This window comes from Danio aesculapii, chromosome 9, assembly GCF_903798145.1.
Source record: "Danio aesculapii chromosome 9, fDanAes4.1, whole genome shotgun sequence".
Lineage (NCBI taxonomy): Eukaryota > Metazoa > Chordata > Actinopteri > Cypriniformes > Danionidae > Danio > Danio aesculapii.
In genome coordinates, this window is record NC_079443.1 from 10,427,913 (window position 1) to 10,449,570 (window position 21,658).

The 21,658-nt window shown below is 33.3% G+C and overlaps 1 protein-coding gene across 1 annotated transcript in view; it reads left to right on the forward strand.

Annotated features, from left to right (window-relative positions):
• The window catches only part of col4a2 (collagen, type IV, alpha 2), a 159,036-nt gene that overhangs the window by 103,004 nt on the left and 34,374 nt on the right, over window positions 1–21,658 (forward strand). The window contains exons 5-18 of the mRNA XM_056464756.1: window positions 14,145–14,279; window positions 14,903–14,947; window positions 15,223–15,339; window positions 15,489–15,557; window positions 17,771–17,806; window positions 17,946–17,999; window positions 18,092–18,127; window positions 18,257–18,298; window positions 18,394–18,462; window positions 18,576–18,620; window positions 18,959–19,012; window positions 19,108–19,143; window positions 19,229–19,273; window positions 19,357–19,411. Of these exons, the coding sequence (XP_056320731.1) occupies window positions 14,145–14,279; window positions 14,903–14,947; window positions 15,223–15,339; window positions 15,489–15,557; window positions 17,771–17,806; window positions 17,946–17,999; window positions 18,092–18,127; window positions 18,257–18,298; window positions 18,394–18,462; window positions 18,576–18,620; window positions 18,959–19,012; window positions 19,108–19,143; window positions 19,229–19,273; window positions 19,357–19,411 (838 nt within the window). The remainder of the gene's footprint in view (window positions 1–14,144; window positions 14,280–14,902; window positions 14,948–15,222; window positions 15,340–15,488; window positions 15,558–17,770; window positions 17,807–17,945; window positions 18,000–18,091; window positions 18,128–18,256; window positions 18,299–18,393; window positions 18,463–18,575; window positions 18,621–18,958; window positions 19,013–19,107; window positions 19,144–19,228; window positions 19,274–19,356; window positions 19,412–21,658) is intronic.

Consider the following 21,658-nt stretch of genomic DNA (forward strand, 5'->3'; position numbering starts at 1 on the left):
TATTAATCTGGGGTCGCCACAGCAGAATGAATCACCAACACTTTTCCAACATATGTTTTACGCACCAGATGCCCTTCCAGCTGCAACCCATCTCTGAGAAACATCCAAACACACTCATACACTGCGGACAATTTAGCCTACCCAATTCACCTATACCACATGTCTTTGGACTGTGGGGTAAACTGAAGCACCCGGAGGAAACACACGCGAACGCAGGGAGAACATGCAAACTCCACACAAAAACTCCAACTGACTCAGCCAAGGCTCGAACCAGCAACCTTCTTGCTGTGAGGCGACAGCGCTACCTACTGCGTCACTGCATCAACCCTAAAATCTAAATTAAAAAAAATCTTTTTGTAGTAAATGAAGACTTCAGTAAAGCTCCAAAAGAATGAAATAATTACAATAAAGGTAGTCTATGCAAGTGCATTTTACAACAAAGTAGCCTATTCATATTTTTGGATAAATTTACATATTCATTTAAAAAAAGCAATTTTTTTAAACCAATTTCCAAAGTTGATTTGCAAACACACCAAATTTTATATGGTAATGTAGGGCTGGGTGAATAATCGAAAAGTATCAACATTCAGAACCTATAATTGATCTAATATTTTCTTGTAGATTTTTTTCGATTACTTTCCCTACTGCATGTGGAGTCACGTGACCCCACTCTGTTTATACTTCTGCATTGAGCGCACATGTGTGGTCCAGTGAAGCCTTCACATACCTCTCACTATGGCTGACACCGACACTGACACTGATGCTGACGCGCACCTTTTGACCCATTCTTGAGCCTCACTTTGCACTACATTGACGAAAATTGGAAGCTGCGCCAGAGATGAATGGAGGTGGAATATTTTGCAAGTTATTTATTTTCACTTTTTTTATAAGAACAAAAGTTAATGTTCGTTTTAGGCACTCCTTCAATTATTTTAAAATCAAGTATAATGCACCCTTCATTCAAAAATCTCTCACTTGTAATATGTAAGCATATTTACAAAACTTTTCCGTGAACTATGAGGACAAAAAATAAATAAATAAATAAATAAATAAATAAATAAATAAATAAATAAATAAATAAATAAATAAATAAATAAATAAATAAATAAATAAATAAATAAATAAATAAATAAAATAATTGTTCATTAATCATAATCGAGTTCAGTTAATCCAGATTTTGGTTTTAGGCCAAATTGCCCTGCCCTATGGTATCAACTGTATTTTTTTCAAATGAACTGAAGTAAAGCTGATTATACACACTGCAAATTTTTGAGCAATATTGCTGGGCAATTTTGCAGAGCAATGTTGCTTGGCTACTTTCCTATTAAAAATATTGTTTCTGTAACCCATTGCCCTAATTAGTTACCCTGTGCCTCCCCTGGTTGCCCATTTATGACATTATTTCCCAAGGTTGCTCAAAAAGTTGCGCTGTGTGTCATCAGCATGACAAAGGAATTCCATGTGAACACACACACTAAAATTCACCTTTAAAAATGTACCTTTAGATGCTCAGTGTTGACCTACATCATCAGACTCATTTCGATGTATTTAGTGAAGATTTTTCCACCATTTTTTTGACAAATTTGTATTTTAACATTGGAACTACCAGAATCATATAACTACTGAAATGATCATGAAAGGAAGATGTTGTCCAAAGGTTGGCAACAGATGCATGCATATTCAAATGCTTTGAAAAAAGTAGTATACACTGAAATACAATTTGACTGTTCTGGCATTTAAAGGTAAAAATAACTTAATTCATTCATTCATTTTCTTTTCGGCTTAGTCCCTTTATTAATTTTGGGTCGCCATAGCGGAATAAACTGCCAACTTATCCAGCATATGTTTTACACAGCGGATGCTCTTCCAGCTGCAACCCTTCACTGGGAAACATCCATACACACTCATTCACACTCATACACTATGGACAATTTAGCTTACCCAATTCACAGTTCATTTAGGGTACAGTTCATATATCTTACTGCTGTATTAAAGAACAAAATTGTATTACAAATAATATATAAATATAAATATATTTATAGGTTTTAATAAAAAAATAAAATTCTTATGTTGTGAAGAAAAAATCTAGTAATGTATGGAAAGCATCGTCAATGCACTGAGATGCACTGAGATATCGAATTAAACCGAATCGATGGCATGATAATCATAACCGAACCGAACCGAACGTGAAACCAGTGAAGATTCACACCCCTACTCGTTACAATTATAGACTTTTTTCTTGGCTGCTGCATGGAGGGCGCCATAGTGACCAGCGTCTTCCGGTAGAATGTTTAGAACTTCAGTTTACAGCGTTTACAACCGGCAATTTGCAATCCAAAAATAGGTTTCGATAGCACTTTGAGTGGATTGCGGAGTGTGTTTTTGTGACACACAACTTTGAAAGGTGTGTGTTAAAGCTGTTATAATCTGTCAGATCTGTGGTTCAAGCGTGAGAGAAAAACAGTATCGTAAGCCATGTTTCATTTCGTTCTGCTTAATCAAGTGCCCCAAAAAAAAGATATTTAAAATAAACAAAACAATATGATGTCTTTTGACTGCTTTCTGTAATAACTTCATTACACAATACTTGTACTTTTACTTTCAGTACTTGAGTAGTAAATTTTGAAATAAACTACTTGCAATACTTATGTACAAAAAATGTTGAATACTTTAGTACTTCCACTTAAGTATGGTGCTTAAAGAGCCCTTCAACTTCTACTCAAGTCACGTTTTGATAGAGCACTTGTACTTTTACTTAAGTCTAGGTCTCTAGTATTTTATACATCTCTGCCTATACCGCATGTCTTTGGACTGTGAAGGAAACCCATGTGAACACAGGGTGAACATGCAAACTCCACACAGAAATGCCAACTGACCCAGCCGGGACTCAAACCAGCGACCTTCTTGCTGTAAGGCGACAATGCTAACCATTGGCGGCAACGCTAACCACAGAGCCACCGTACCGTCAGTACTATAGTTATATATATTTTATTGTAACAAAATAATAATACATTTTTTTTTTAATCCAAAAATGCTCAAAATGACTTCTTTGGGAGTTCTAGTGTTAAAATGAAAGTTAGCCTAAAATGCTTAATTTAAAAAAAAAAAGAATGTAATTTTTCATGTCTTTTGTCATCAATTGTGAGCTTGTCTTCTCATTCCTCATTAGCATCTGCTCTGGTATGATGTGACAGGACCAATACGAGCATTGAGTAATGCAATCAGCAGAGTTGAAGGATGTTTGATCTTCTCTGTTGCATCCAGATGTACATCTGCAAGAGCAATGCCAAATGATCAAAGTGAGAAAATAGTAAAACTATTTCAGGGACCATCAGAGACCCTTACTCTGCTTTTCAGTTGAGGGTGAGTGAATCAAAGACATGGGCTTAATCTGACTGTGTTTATGCAGGTGCATGGAAGGTTATGGCTTCAAACAAACACACACTTGTGTGCATTCACACTGCGATTGATAGGACTTGAGCCAAGAACCTTTTCATCTGAGTGCGTTTGCTGTGCAGTGTGCCGGAGCGTCATATCAGATTTAAGTACAGCAGACTGCCAGTGCTTATCCTTGTCTATCATCATGACTGGCTCATTTCATCATGTACTTAATATAAAAATGTTGACTTTTCCATTATTGCCAATGCCTTAGTAACTGTAACATATACTGTACCATTTATAAAAAAAAATGTTTTTGAAAGATGTCTTATATGTTCATCAAGAAGTGACTTAAAGAAGAATTGATCTGAAACGCTCTTACTTGCTGTCTGGACTACTTGATTTTAATTGGTCAGTTGTGACATTCCAAGGTATGTTATAATGAGATAACAACCACTATGTAATAGAGGGACTTCGAATTACATTGACCATCAGCGAAAGCAATCAAATACATACACTGACATCCACATTCATATGTGTATACTTGCCTGTCATACTGACCGTGGTTTTTGACTGTTTTTGATTGTTTTTGACTGTTTGGCACCATCTTGTGAATGAATAATACATAGGTTATTGTCAGTGTTGTGCTAGTAACTAAAAAACAGTAACTGGTTACAGTTACTTCATTCAAAAAGTAACTCAATTACTTTATCGATTACTTACACCAAAAAGTAATGCATTACTAAAGTCATTTTTGAGTTACTTTTCCAATGAACATTTTTTTAATCCTCCCATTAATGCCCTTATAACATCACTTCGGTGCTACATGGAGACAGTTTTAATTAATTTGCATTCTTCCAACAAAAACACAAGACAAATTTAAATAAAAAGTCAGTTAATTTATTTATGTCAGACCAGCAGTACAAAAATGAAAATACAACAATGTGATAAAGCAGCTGAATAATATATTCAGAAACAAAAAAGCAAAAACTAAAGTTACTTCACCGTCATAAAAGTTTGTATTTTATCCTTAAACGTGTTCCTTCACAGCTTGAGAATGAAAAAAGTGACAATATACAACAAACACAAAACATTTATGAAACAAATAAAGTAATCTGAAATAACATTCAAAATCTATTAAGTAAGCTGTGTATGTTCAAAGTGCAAAATCTGCTATAAAAATATGTAAAACAATAAAATATATATTTTTTAAATCAAAGCATTTTGTCTGAGCAATAAAACACTTATTTCAATAACGTGTTCTGAAATATAACAGAAATGTGCCACTGTGTCTACTAAACTAATCAATTTTTTTATACAGATTGTTTAGTAGAAACAACAAACATAGTAGTATTAGTAATGGTAATTAATAATAGTACTGTTAATAGCCAAGGCAAGACAAGGCAAGTTTATTTACAGTATATAGCACATTTCACACATAGTGGCAAGGGTCCATATTGAAGGGTCCATATTGGTACCTCAAAAGTATATATTAATACCTACAAATTTTAAGAGGAACACTTTAGTACTTTTTAGGTACTAGTATGTACCCTTGAGGTATTAATATGGACCTTTTAGGTACAAATTTGTATCTTTTGAAAAGGGACCATCCCAGTGACAGCTCACGCACCTTTGTTTCTGAGAGTGTAGACTGCAGCCAAATTGTATTAATTTAGCAAGTAACGAACAAATGCATCATATTGTAATGATAAAGGAGTTACTATATTTAAAAAGTAATGCGTTACAGTATTAGTTACTGTCAAAAGTAATGCCGTTACAGTAGCACATAACTAGTAACGCGTTATTGCCCAACACTGGTTATTGTATGCTTCATCTTCACTCGTTTAATTTCTGCAAGCTTAATATTTAATTAAAGAATTAATAAACTATTACAACTTAGAACAATGTTTTGTGTTAAGTAGTCGTGTAATAAGCAAGATAAAGTACATCCAGAATGATTTTTTAATTGTTTTTATTTTTGCAGAATAAAGCGCTTGAATCTTATACAACAGCCCCCTGCAAACTGGATGTAACCTACTTTATCTCAAACTTATCTCACAGTTGTTGTTGTAGTTTCTTTTGTTTTTAAACAGCATGCATTTGAATATTCATCTGAACACTCCTCTCAGCAGCTTGGGCTGTTTTAAGATGTTTGCTTATAGTTAACTGCCGCTCAGGTATTTCTTGTTTATACCCCAAATGAAGAACGGAAAGACCTTTTAGCCTCATGGTTCTCCGGGGCACAGCAGGTTGGTTTTATCCTGTTGAGCAGAACACAAAAACCGTAGGTCAAGAAATCAGGAAGACACATAGCAGGGAATGGGACCAGCAGGGAATTGACCAGGTTGCGGGTGAAAGCCCCCCCAAAAAAAACAAATCAATGCGTTTGATCTGTTATATCTTAAAAGCTCCAGGCAAGAAGCCGTATATAATGAAATAAAAGACAACCAGGCTATGGCATAGCATTATCTGATTAACAGTTGTTATATTTTCAGTGAATGTGACCTGAAGAGCTAAGGAACATTAATGCTTTGTTTTGCGCAAAACTACCAGCTGATAATATATGCGCACTGAAAGCATATCAAGGACATACAGGGATGAAAATGAGCTGAAAGGGCATCACACAGGATGTTTATATGTACTCTCAAAAATCAATGTGTGACTTTCTGGGTCATTGCTAGGATGTTGCTTCACACGTCAAAACAATAAATCTTAGACACTAAATGTGGGATAAGTCATATGTGTTGGTCTATATATTTGGTTTATTTTGGGAGTGTACATTATATATTTGTTGAAGGGGCAAGGAATACATGTGGTTCTTGAGAAAGAGATTTTCTGGATAATGCAACAGCTAAATAATGAGCAGCCTAGCATGTTTCTGGAAGGACTTGTTTGGATGTTAGTTGCAGTCTTCTGTAGTCTCGCTGTAAGGTGGTAATTCACATTGGTATCTGAGTAGTCTAAAGCCTGATTTATACTTCTGTGTCGAGTGATCGATATACCCTAAGTTGCATATTTTGTATATAGTTGACAGCATTTATTGTGAGCATTTATACATTTACATTCTGTCTTTGCTGCACCGGCAGTGTCACCTCCAAAATGCTAGTAGGCAGTGTGGTTTCTATATTCTACTGTATTGAGTTTATTTGCTGGTGTTTTGGGTTTACGCCAGAAATGTATGTAATGCTACTGTCGAAAGAGTTCAAACTGGTTCAGGGAAGAAAGAATTGATGAATGTTCAGCAACTGTACTGGGACTCTTGGCCCCGCCCAACCTCATTACCAATATCAAGCCAACCAATCACAGATCTTGTGCTCTGTGTTGTAGTCAACACAGGCTCATTCTGAAAATGTAGCCATATACGTTTCTGGAGATCGCAAATTATGTAGCCACGAACAAACAAACGAGGGGAATGACATTTTTTTCACACTTACCAGCTGACCACTTACCTCCGTATGGACGGCTGTCCTTCTGTTACCAGTTTGTCCAGTTAGCTCACCATGTATGTCGGCAGACTTAAGGTGCAAAGAGGAGTATACCATGACAATGTGGTTTGAGTCTGGAAAGCGGGAAAACAAAAACAGAAGTCAAAAAAATAAAATAAACAAGTAAGTAAAAGGGTGAGACTGTGGTAAAATTTGAAAACGTGGTAAAAATCAAACATGGTCTTTTCTTTTTCAGGATTGGTATTTAAAACTGTCGATTGGGTTTAGGGAAGTGGGTGGTCAGGTCAATCGGTGTATTTCAAAACACTATCAGTTGGGTTTGGGGACGGAGGAGGGCGGGTCAGTCGATCAGTCAGTCAATCAGTCAGTCGACAGCGGCCTCTGGTGGATTTATGCAAGAAGAGCAGGGACGAATGGCACTCGCAAGAGAAATTTGAGATCTTAAAAAGCATACACAGTGGCCTCTGGTGTATTTGCGAAAACAAAAACTGCAAAAAAAACATAGCTCCCTGGACGTATTTGTCGCTCTCCAGAAATGTATATAGTGGTACATTTCCAGAGTGAGTCTGGGTTGGTTGTAGCGACGTGTAGTTTTTGATAGGTCTGCCTCAAAAGTGTACGCTGAAGGGTATCTGACTGTGTGAAGGCTACGCCAGACTTACTGCACACACTCAACACAGAAGTGTACACTGGCCTTAAGACTACATTCCAAATCTGTTAAATCTGTTGGACACAATTGTTTAAGGGTTTTGAAGTTATTTTATCTGTTTATTTCTCTCTAGATCCTTAACCAAATAAGGATGTTGGTGAAAATTGTATCATGTGATGATCAGATGTTCAAGATGTTCTCTTTTGATATTTTAACTCCCAAATATTTTAGTGAGGCTATGGCTTTGGACCTATTAAGTCTGCCTCTTAAAGCTCAGTCTTTGATTTGATTGATTATAAATGAAGTCATATGTGGGCACTTGAGGAACAGTTTTGGAATGGTTTCGGTAATACTTGATTAGAAAGTCTGTCTTTACCTCACTTTTTATCTGAGGCATGTTTTTATTGTGGGGCACCACAAGGCTCAGTACCTGAGTTTTTTTTTTATTTTTTTTATCTATATCACCGTCCCCTTTGGTTAAATTTTTGACAACAACTGTGTCAAGCCCTTGTTGATCATGTCCAAGTTTGGCTGGTTTGCTGTTCACCCTATTTTGGATAGTCTCATTGATGCCTTTCTGCCGTTTTCAGTTGGTCCAAAATGGAAATGGAAATTTTGGTAACACTTTTGATGGTCCATTTGAGAATTAGTTGACTGTCTGCTTAATATCTGTTGATACTGCGCCTTCAACAGACATTTAACTGACTATAAGAAACTTTGCATGTACATGTCAACTTACACTTAAGCAGGTCACACACCGGATGCGCTGCTGACATGGTGCGCACATGCCAGTTAAAATATCGCACACCAGATGTGCACATTCGCATGATATTCAACATGAAACTATTCAGATGGCGCTCTGTGGTGTGGCAGAAATATGAACAGTGTCCTCAGTCGTGGCTGGGCGCCGCTGACGGCGGCCGACTTGCATTGCCAGTGTGTGTACCCTGATAGAAACTTGTGTTTAGAATTCTGAAATGCATGGCGCTGGTGTGCGACCTCCTTTACTCTAAACCCAACTCTAAACCCATCATAACAATCTATTTATAATATAATGAGAATTAGTTGGCATGTAGATGCAATGTAAATTCAACAAATAGACCATCAAAATAAAGTGTGACTGAAATTTCAGCAGAAATGTGAATTTGATCTGTCCTGGCTCCCTTTTAAATTCTCTGTATGCCACACAATATTGTTCTTGCACACTCACAGACCATAAAAATCTCTTAAATTTAGTCATTTTGACCTTTTTATTATAGCAGGAAACAGACCATTTCGCATTGCTTGTCTTAAGCTCTGGAATAGTCTCCCCACTTAGAACGACTCGTTTATATCAGTATTAAATTTCTTTTTTTTTTCCATCCTTACATTTTCTCTCTTCAACTGACTTGTTTTATAATGTATAGCATTTGTTCGGCCCTGCATGTTTTTACATCTTGCTATATACAGTTAAAATCAGAATTATTAGCCCCCCTTTGAATTTTTTATTCTTTTTTAAATATTTCCCAAATGATGTTTAACAGAGCAAGAAATTTTTCACAGTATGTCTGATAAAGTCTTGTTTGTTTTATTTCAGCTAGAATAAAAGCAGTTTTTAATAAAAAAAAAATAAGGACAAAATTATTAGCCCCTTTAAGCTATATATTTTTTTCGATAGTCTACAGAACAAACCATCATCATAAAATAACTTGCCTAACTACCCTAACCTGCCTAGTTAACCTAATTAACCTAGTTAAGCCTTTAAATGTCACTTTAAGCTGTATAGAAATTTCTTGAAAAGTATCTAGACAAATAATATTTACTGTCATCATGGCAAAGATAAAATAAATAAGTAATTAGAAATGAGTTATTAAAACTATTATGTTTAGAAATGTATTGAAAAAAATCTTCTCTCCATTTAACAGAAATTGGGGGAAAAATTTTGTTTTTAGATCAGATCGAACTGTTGAATATTTCAGACTATGCCCTATATATAGCATAGTCTGCCCTGTTTTAGCTGATTAATAATGAAGTTATTTTTCCATGGCACGAGGACATTCCCCATTTCCTTGGTAATAAGTTGCAAAGTCATGGAATGTTTTTGCAAATGTTCCCTTGAGTTTTAAAGAAATTGTGAACTGTTTAATATATTATATCTTATTTCCTGCCGGAAATGTCTTATGTGTTCAAAAACTACTTATTGTTGGTGTTTCTTTGTTCTACCATGGGGAATATCAACTGCTATTTTAAAAGACAGGCAGTATGCAGTGTATACTGTGTTATATTCATTAAACATAGCTTCTAGCTCAGCTTAAACAGTAGCTAGAGTTCATCTGTGAGGTTAGAGGTCAAAATACTTGCCATGCAGAGGCATAGAAAACCTCACGCACAGTTGTTCACCTCAGTTTAAAGTTTTGTTCTTATTTATTGTTTTTAGTTTCAACCTCTGCTTTATTTCTATGTGTCTAAATAGTTGTAATCTACTCATAGACTCGTGTGACACTGCTTTGACCATTTTATTTGAACACAGCTGTAAATGAAGGCGATGTTAAAGTCACATTACTAGTTGTTAATAAAATATATAACAATACTTTGGAAAAACCCATATGCCTAAACAGATCAGTAATGCATATAATATAATATAATATAATATAATATAATATAATAATATAATAATATATATAATATAATATAATATAATATAATATCAAACAATATAATATAATATAATATAATATAAACAATATAATATATTAATATAATATATATAATATAATATAATATAATATAATATAATATAATATAATATAATATAATATAACAATATAATATAATATAATATAATTTAATATCATATCAAACAATATAATATAATAATATAATATAATATAATATATTAATATAATATAATATAATATAAATAATATATATAATATAATTAAAACAATATAATATAATATAATATAATATAATATAATATAATATAAAACAATATAATATAATAATATAATATAATATAATTAATATAATATAATATAATATAAATAATATATATATATAATAATATAATATAAAACAATATAATATAATATAATATAATATAATATAAATAATATAATATAATATAATATATATAATATAATATAATATAATATAATATAAAACAATATAATATAATATAATATAATATAATATAATATAATATAATATATATAATATCAAACAATATAAATAAATAATATAATATAATATAATATAATATAATATAATATAATTAATATAATATAATATAATATATATATATATATCAAACAATATAATATAATATAATATAATATAAAATAAATAATATAATATAATATAATATAATATAATATATAATATAATTAATATAAAACAATAAATATAATATAATATAATTTAATATCATATCAAACAATATAAATAATATAAATATAATAATAAATATAATATAATATAATATAATATAATATAATATAAACAATATAATATAATATAATATAATATAATATAATATAATATAATATATATATAATATAATATAAAAACAATATAATATAATATAATATAATATAATATAATATAATATAATATAATATAATATAATATAATATAATATAATATAATATAGGGTGATGCAGTGGCGCAGTAGGTAGTGCTGTCGGCTCACAGCATGAAGGTCGCTGGGTCGAGCCTCGGCTGGGTCAGTTCGTGTTTCTGTGTGGAGTTTGCACGTTGTTGCATAATATAACATAATATAACATAATATAAAATAACATAATACAATATAAAATAGTATAATATAAAATAATACAATATAATATAATCACTAAAGCTGTATATTGAGAGCTGTGAAGTATACTTGTGCAATATAATTCTGTATCACTCAAAACTGTCATCCCTAAATTAAGATTTTTTGAAACAAATCATTTAAGTCCATGTATAAAGACCTGATTTGTTTCAAAATGAATCGACTGTTTTGAACAAATCGTATGAATTAATGTCAATGCATCATCACAAGAAAGCTGCAAAAAAACAGAATTTTTTTGTCTTATTTATTAATGAATTAGCTTATTCTTATTTTCTTTTTGAATTATACTGTAACAAGCTGTAATAAGTTCAATTTAACACTGGAACTACCAGAATTCAATTATTTTGTAATAAGCTATAATTCTGTATGAGTTAGAGTGCCATGAAGGGGCAAACCAAAAAAGCCATTTTTGATCATTTTGATGTCATTTTAACCACAAACCATTTAGAATTTCCAACCCTGGTTCAATCCTGAACATTGCATTGCTAAATTTTGACTTCTGGAGAAACTTCTTTCTCCAGAAGTAAAAATATTGTCAGATATACTGTGAAAATCCCCTTGCTTTGTTAAACAATATTTGGGAAATATTAAAAAACAAATAATAAATTCAAAGGGGGGTTATTAATTCTGACTTCAACTGTAGTTAAATAGACCTTAATAAATAAAATGTATATGAACAAAATAAACTAAAAACACCAACATTATGTAAAGGAGATAATAGTAATTAAAACATTTTAACAACAAATCATTAGGATGGCAGGCAGATTCATTAAGATGGCAAATTGATTCAATTGTCAACAATCTCTACTATACATTTACTTTAGTTACAATACTAAAATTAATAAATATATTCAAGTATTTATTCATCGTTGTTAGTCTCAGTTCATGTTAACAAACATGAATTTGGATTTCAATAATGCATCAGTAAATGTTGAATTACGATTAATAAATGTTGCACATGTATTGTTCATTATTATTTCGTGTTAGCAAATCCATTAACCACTGAAACTTTATTGTAAATGTGTGACCTATATTTTCTTAAAATACCTTTTAAAACTCACTCAAGAGGCTGATAAATTGCTACTTTTTGATTGTATATTTAAAAACCATTGTATAGCAAAAAAACTAATTTCTTTCTGAATAGATGTTATTGTAAAGAGTAAAGAAAAGACTTTGTGATCACCGTGGCCTATCTTAGACCTCCAAACTTAGCATGCGAAGCTCAATCAGTAGCTTTATCAAGTCTCTTTCTCAAATAGTCAGCACACTACCCGGATGACTCTCTTAATCAGCGATGTCGTCTTATGCTCTGTTGACGTAGATGTGTGTAAATGGTCTCCAATACTTCCAGTATTTTCTTTGATCATCATGTTCTCCTCCTTCTCTCTTAACAGGATCTCTGATCAGTTGGCTTAAGCAGGATAGGGTTAAAGGGTTTAAGTGAGCATCAGACAACAGGGCGTCTGTTTATCAATGCAACCCATCAGGCTAGAACACAGCTTGTAGGAATGAACTTCTTAGCTCTCCACATCTCCAGACGTAACCACAAACACAGTCCTGCTTCACAGCTATTTTGCATTATTAAAACATTTGCAATATTAAATGCATTCTGAAACTTGAAATACACACAGTTGAAGCCAGAATTGTTAAAATTATCCTTTTTATTCATTTTCAAATATTTCCCAAGTTGTTTAACAGGGCAAGGACATTTTCATAGTATTTCCCTTTTTTGTCTTTTGGTATGCCTGGGGTCATAAAACTGTTTTAAGCAAATTTTTTGGTCAATATTATTAACCTGTTTAAGATTTTTTTTCAATTGACTACAAAACAACCCACTGCTATAACTTGCCTAATTGATCAAACTTGCCTAGCTAACCTAATTAACCTTAATTAAGCCTTTAAATAGCACTTTAAGCTGATTGCTAGTGTATTGCAAAATAGCTAGAAAAATATTAGGTGTTGTCATGATGATAGCAAAAGAAAATAGTTAAAATAATTAGTTAAAATTTATTACTTAAATTAGTTTAAAATGACTAAATCTTACGATAACTATTATGATTAAAGAGCACTTAAATAGGATTTTTTTTTAAATAATTGAATTTTACAGGAGGGCTAATAATTCTGACTTTATCTGCTGATAAGTGAGCAAATAAAAACAGCCAGTTATAACAATCTACAAATGACTTTTTTGTATGATAAGTACATGTATTTGTTTATTTATTCATTCATTAAACCTACAAAACATATCAAAACTTGTCATGCTCTAAATATTATATATTTGCAGTGTGGTGTTGTGTGCACTTGATGGCGCTATAGAACTTTACAGTAGTTTAGGAGAGTTTGCCATCTCGTGGTCATGCTTAATAATGGACTCCATGGCTTGGATAGGTGTCCAAATCTGCCATAATCAGACGCATCGGTATAATCAAAGCTTTACAAAGTCTTCATACACTTTAGAAAACTCAAATAGCAAATGTGTTGGATGCAGGATGTTGGTCATCGAGAAGCAGGATTGGAAACCACTGTTATATATTGATACTGCTTACAACTTTAAAGGATAATTTATTGAATAATTATGATAATTTTTGATAATTATGAAATAAAACTTTCCCTAACATTTAATGCCACTGAGGAGGTAGTACACACGCACACACAATATATTCTGAACAATGTTGGAAACCATCAGCCAGTGACATCTATAGTAGAATACAGTAAATGATTGTATTTTATATATATATATATATATATATATATATATATATATATATATATATATATATATATATATATATATATATATATATATATATTCATTCAAACTGAATATATTGAATCTAATTCTTTTACTTTTTTTATGTAGGGATTGCCTGGACCGCTTGGCCCCCAGGGTCCTACGGGCCCTAAAGGACGACAGGGAGAGCCTGGTCTTCAGGGCCCTAAAGGAATGAAGGGAGAGCATGGCGAAGGAGGCTTTGTGGGTCCAAAAGGAAGTGTGGTGAGTTTCTCTTTTCTGTTTTCTTATTTTTCAGTAGAGACTCACAAAATACTGTTTAAAATAAAGCAAAAAGCCTCTTTTCACAATATCTGATATTCGTATACAGTATGTGATCTCCTTTTGGTAGTTGCAATCTTTCAATTTGCTCACTTTATTTTTGACCACCTTAAAATAAATGAAAAATGAATGTATGAATAAATCTACTCAAAGTAAGCGACCACCAATGTAGTATGAATACAATAAAAATACTAATAAAATATTATAATAATACTATAATAATAATACAAATTGACAATTATTCCTGCCAAATATTCTGACCAAAACAATTTTACAGAAATGGATTTAAAGAATACCATTTGCGGCGTAGATATTCTGTGATGGTTACATTGCATAAGGTTTATTCAAAATTTCTATATTTTAGTAAAATAAATTTTAAAAAGTGTAAAGTATATGAATGAATGAATTGAATTGAATGAATGAATCAATGAATGAATAAATGAACAAATGAATGAATGAATGAATGATATATGTGTTTATATTATAATGAATATAATGTGTCTAAGAACAGCTCTGAGACCAGATTTAATAAGTGTGATCCTTATCCTTTCTGATTTATTTTTTAGGGAATGGAAGGGGTTCCAGGGTTTAACGGAGCTGATGGTGTTCCTGTAAGTATTACTTTTTTTACAACATTATATTTAGAGATATAACAAGGTTCAATAAAATGGCAGAAACAGCAGTATGATTAAAGTTTACCAAAGTTCTGTCAGTACTGTAGTTACATCGCTAAACTTATTGCAATGAAATCTTCCACCAAATAATACACTTCTAATGTCATAATATCTTGCCTTAATCTAAAAAATGCAATATTTGTATTGTTGTTGTTGTTGTTGGGTTGAGATTTGGATTCACCCAATATGTGGCATTGGTTCTCTCTCATCAGGGCCATCCTGGACCATCTGGAGCTCGAGGTAAAGCAGGACCTGATGGCTGTAATGGAACCCGGGGAGATTCAGGAACACCGGGCATCCCAGGTTTAGGAGGCAGACAAGGAACACCAGTACGATTGTTAATTTATTTGTGTGTCATGAGCAAAATTACTTAGACATTACACAGAATATATCCAGAACTCATATATTACATTACCTATACTATATAACCCATAATTTCTCTATTTTTTTGTCTCTCTGTAAATGTGATATTCTGAAGGGCTGGCCAGGAATGAAGGGGGAGAAAGGTGATCCTTTGGAGGTTTGGGTCTATATGGAAAGATTCAGGGTAAGAGAAAACACAACCAAGAAATTAACTTGAAATTATTAGTTAAGCAAAAAATAATTTAATCACATTAAGGCCAATCTGCTGTTAAGTTGTGGATTACTGTTTCCGGGTCCAAGCCGCTACTCATTTGAATTGAGAAAGTATTCATTTATGGACAGTTTTTAGTCATATCACATATTAAAGTGATTTTTATGTAAAATCATGGTGTACACAACAGTCTCTGGACTTGCTGCATCACAAATACCAATGGACGTATGTATTGCGATCATGATTTTATAAAGTATTACATCGCTTTAAACGTTTATTATTACCATTTGTTAAGTCTTCCCATAGAGTTTGATATAACGCTTGCACCTGGAAGCCACTTTGCGTGACGTCACACTTAACAAGTGGATACCGCATCTGAATAAGATACAAATAATTTTATAAATAACAGTGCTAGTTTCGTTGAGGCATAAAGACGATATAAGATTATATAAATAAAAAAATACAAATAAAAAAGTTCTAAATGACAAAAAGTATGACAAAAATATACTGGACATTTCGCCAATGAATAAAGACAACATGAAAATATTTAGGGAGGTACTAATTGTTAAAAATAAGGATGAACATGAACAGGCTCTGAAGTCAGCTCAGGTGCAATTACAATTTTTTTTTTACCCTTAAAATACTCCAACATTTGGTTGTACAAATGAGATCAGTAAAGGCTTGTATATGCACATTCATTTTTTGTAAACTTTAGTAACTTCTTCAGTAGGGCTACACATATCGTTTGAGCAATGATATAGCAATGTAAATATTTGCAATACTCACATCGCAAGTATACGCAATGTTTAGTCTGGATTATACCTGATCATTTTGCAAGTGTTTTTTGTGTGACTGTTTGAGGGTTTTATAAGCATTTGGGCATAAGAAATTGTACTGTTTGTAACTTTGACAAATTATTAACTATTAATTTTAATAAATTGTTTATAAAACAAAGACTATGCAGTATAATTTTACATTAGATTGTTCAATTACTGTATGCTGAATATAGTTAGACTCATCGGAAAACAATAAAATGCTGTTTATTTTATTGGTATCTTTTTCTTTATTGAATTTATCAATGCTTGTAGATTGTTTATTATATTTTATACTCAATCAATCTAAAATTATAAATTCTTTCCAAATAGTTTTAACTAGTGAAATTGTATTTATTTTGCAATATATATTGCAGAATAAAAAAATACTGCAATGTTAGATTTTTGCAATATCGTGCAGTCCCTATTGAAGTCATTTCATATTTGATTTTTAAATATTTTTTAACTGCATTAAGACTTACCAGACAAATATAAAGCAAAAATCTAGTTTAAAGCTCATTTGAAAAAGTAGTGCAATTGCACTCAACTATACAACTCACCAAAAATATTCTGAACTAGGCAATTCTTCTCAAAAAGAGCGTTTTATGTTATAACCAATGTGGTTCAAACGATGGATCTGCGACAAAGCAACTACGGTTTTGGGAAACATTCATCACTACATCGTTCTTTTCCCAAACGATGCATTGCACAATGATAGTTCAGCCACGAGTTACGTCATTGTTTGAAACGTCGTTGAAAACGTACCCCTGGCTAGATCTTTGTCAAGTAAATGTAGAGTATGAGTAGAGTAGACTAAAATAATATGAAATTTAGTCAACTGAAGTTATAGTGAATTCAGAAGACAAAAACTAAATGACATTTTAGTCAAAAGTGAGTGGGCTTGACAAACCACCTGTAAAAACACTCTTATCCTTATAAAAACTTACTCTAGCACTTAATTATGAGCACTAACAGTTGCTTTGTATAATTAGCACTTCTTGTGTGTGTTGCCTCTTCTTGTTAAATTGCTGAATGCCTCCTGAATTGTAAGTCGCTATAGACAAAATCGTCTGCTAAATGTAAAAGAATAAAAGTCAAAATGTGAAAATTAAGACTGTTAGTCCCAGTTGGGTTAATTTATTGTAATATATCATCAACATGACTCACTAAGACAATGACAGCAATTATCCTGCTTTAGAGAGCTATTCCTTTAAGCTTTGATTATGTTTCCATTATTCTGAGATGAAATGTAGTTTACTTGCATTTTCTTTTAATAATAATAATAATAATAATAATAATAATAAAGATCTGTGAATGATTTCCTTGTCGTTTTGTCTCTTTGATTGTGTCATCGTTTTCTTTTATATATTATAGGGAGATCCAGGACCAGCTGGTTTTCCAGGGATTGTTGTAAGTTTGTCAATTATTATTCGTATTGTGACAATTGAAGCAAACCATCATTGATAAAAGATGATGAGTTAAATGTGATGAAGATAAAGGATGATGAGTTAAACATGTTTTTTTTAAACATCTTCATTTACTTTTACAGGGACCAACTGGTGACCCAGGATACAGAGGAATGCCAGGATTCCAAGGTCCTTGGGTGAGTTCATTTTATGCGCAATCAAACCAAGCGGCCTCCAAACCGACAATCTCTTCTTCTCACTGTTTTTACTCATTTATTTATTTATTTAGGGTCCTCAAGGTCCTCAAGGTGCTAAAGGACAAAAGGTAATAAAACACAACGTTTTGCTTTATGACAACACTATCTAATTTACCCTCTTTAATGATAAGCAATCATCTTCAAAAAATCTTCGAATGAACATTTAATGTTAATGTATATCTGCCGCCTCTGTACAGGGTGAAAGAACTAAAATCCTAAAAGGAGTCAAAGGAGAATTGGTGAGAACATGTCTAATGGCTTATACATCACCATGTCAGACTGTTTTTATGGTTTGTAATCTACACTTTTAAACTATACTTACATACTCACTTAGGGAGAAATTGGAGAGCCAGGCCCACCAGGAGTTTTCTCGCAAACCAGCCCAATCCCTTCAGACTGGCAGGCAGGACAAACACCATTTAATACATATAGAAATTGTGTTTTTCTTTTATAAATGTAATATACATAATAATCTCTCAAAATTTCTGTCTCTTTTATTTTTGGGGTTGTCAACAGGGTGAAAAAGGCGTAAAGGGTTATAAAGGCAACAAGGGAGATTCGGTAGGTGACGTTTGAACTGTTGTTGATAACAAAAGTGTTTCCTTTCTTTTCCTCCAGTGAGTAGATACTCTCAGCAAATGTGCCATCTTCATGTTTTATGGCCAGCGACAACACAAAAAGACAATCTTAATGCTGCATATAGTCGTTTTTGTCATGAAAGCTAAGCATAGCCTATAAACAACTGCATCGCAAGATTAAAAATAACTCATCAAATAATATTCAAAAAAATTTTAAACAGTGGAACTGGAAAGCTTCCAGATGAAATTGGGAAAAAAAGACAATAACTCATGTTTGTGTTTTGGATACAACATGAAACCATTTTGTTTGAATTGTTTCAGGGATATTTGTCTACCGAAGCAGAGACCGGTGTGTCAGGGTTTCCAGGAGCTCGGGTATGATTTTTTAAACTCAGATATCTCTTAATAAGCCAAATGCGAAACAAATCTAATAAAAATCCAATATTGTTAACATTTTTCTAATACTACAGGGAAACCCAGGATTAGGTGGCTGGCCAGGACCTAGGGTATTTATATTTGATCAGTTTCCCAAAACTTGCATGTCATTTGTGTTCACTTAAGCATTTGATAATGTATCTGTTGTTCCTACAGGGTGACACTGGACTGCCAGGTTTCCCAGGAAATAATGGCCGCAAGGTTATAAATACATTTCTGGCTTACTTAATAATAATTCTGCATGCAACAAATGTTCAGTAACTCAAATTTACATCGTTCAACAGGGAGACGTAGGAGAACCCGGGGAGCTCATAGGAAGTCCATTTGATGATACTGGAGGTATTCATAAAAAATTGATGAAACTTTTCCTTCCTCAGCCCATACTGTGAACCCCATAGTCCCACAGCCCATACTGTAAAAGAAGACAGAGGTGCACAAAAAATCTGCAGTTTCTGAAGCCATTAGTTAAGCCCATTGAGCCTATATTTAGAGTCACTTAAAGCAGTGTTTCTCAACCACATTCAGGGGGGCCACCAGCTCTGCACATATCCCATGTCTCCTTAACTAAATTACCTGATTTTGATCATCAGCTCATTAGCAGAGACAAAAAGTCACTCCAGACACAGATAAAGCATCAGTCGTGAGTGATTTACATGTTGAGTCAATGCAAAGACGCGAATAGACATCCTGCGGAGCTAATGATGCTATTTGCACGAATTAAGTGGCATGAGTTGGAAAATCTGAACTTCATTAGACTTTTGCGTTACCTTAAATAAATAAAAGTACTTGTTGTTGGTGTCCCGGGGGGAAATCCTTTTGCCAAAACTGGACAACAGCTCATCAAACTGGGCTTGGCTCAGTCAGAAGTACCCCTGAAAGCCTCCATCATCCAGGTACATTTTCTGGAGGAGTTGATGATTTCACAGAGCTGGGGAAGGATCTTAAGAAAGGATATGGTGGACATAGACACAGCGCCAAACAAATCTACGCTGTTTTTCAGCATTCCTAAAGTACATAAAGCACAGCTATCTCTATAAATTTAATGTTAGCCATTTAGAAACTAAGCTACTGAAGAAACAGACGCCCTGCCCATGATGTGAATCCGCATCTATTGTGAAGTGAAGTAAAACGTTCACACATTATTTATGCGCTAATAGCACGATATGTTCGAGCATGCCACGTCTGATGTGGACACAGCATAATGGGTGTGACAGACAAGGGAGTCATCCAAAACATGCAGTGTTGATGGTCCTTCAGGAATGTGGTTGAGAAACATTGACTTAAAGGGTCACCCAAAAATGCATATTTACTCGATATTTGTTCACCTCAAGTGGTTTCACACTTTTCTGTGTATTGTTTTGAACACTAAAGAAGATGATGAAATCTGAAAACCAGTAACCACTGACTTCCATAGTGTAGGAAAAAAAATGCTTACAAGTTTTTAGCTTTCTTCAAAATATCTTCTTTTATGTTCAGCAGAAAAAAAATGAGTCCAACATATTTGGAATAATTAAAGAGTGAGTTAATATGAGTAGAATTTTCAATGTTTTGTGTGAACTACAGTGTATCCGGAAAGTATTCATAGCGTTTCACTTTTTCACATTTTGTTTATGTCACAGCCTTATTCCAAAATTATTTAAATTAATTTATTTCCTCAACATTCTACACACAATACCCCAAATGACAATGTGAAAAAAAGAGTTTTTGAAATTGTTGCAAATTTATTAAAAATAAAAAACCTGAAAAGTCACATGTACATAAGTATTCACAGCCTTTGCCGTGAAGCTCTAAATTGAGCTCAGGTACATTCTATTTCCACTGATCATTCTTGAGACGTTTCAGCAGCTTAATTTGAGTCCACCTGTGGTGAATTCAGTTGATTTGACATGATTTGAAAAGGCATTCACCTGTCTATATAAGGTCCCAGGGTTGACAGTGCATGTCAAAGCACAAACCAAGCATGAAGACAAAGGAATTGTCTGTAGACCCCTGAGACAGGACTATCTCGAGGCACAAGGCTGGGGAAGAAAAGAATCTGCTGCTCTGAAAGTTCCATTGAGCACAGTGGCCTCCATCATCCATAACTGGAAGATGTTTGGAACCACCAGCACTCTTCCTAGAGTTGGCCGGCCATCTAAGCTGAGTGATCTGGGGAGAAAGGCCTTAGTCAGGGAAGTGATTAATAACCCAATGGTCACTCTGTCTGAGCTCCAGCGTTCTTTGTGGAGAGAGGAGAACCTTACAGAAGGACAACCATCTGTGCAGCAATCCACCAATCAGGCCTGTATGGTAGAGTGGCCAGACGGAAGCCACTCCTTAGAAAAGGGCACATAGCAGCCAGCCTGGAATTTGCCAAAAGGCATCTGAAACAAAATTCTCTGGTCTGACGAGACTAAAATTGAACTTTTTGGAGTGAATCACCAGGCTAATACCATCCCTACAGTGAAGCATTGTGGTGGCAGCATCATACTGTGGGGATGTTTTTCAGCAGCAGGAACTGAAAGACTAGTCAGGATAGAGGGAAAGATGAATGCAGCAATGTACAAAGACATGAATGAAAACCTGCTTCAGAGTGCTCTTGACCTT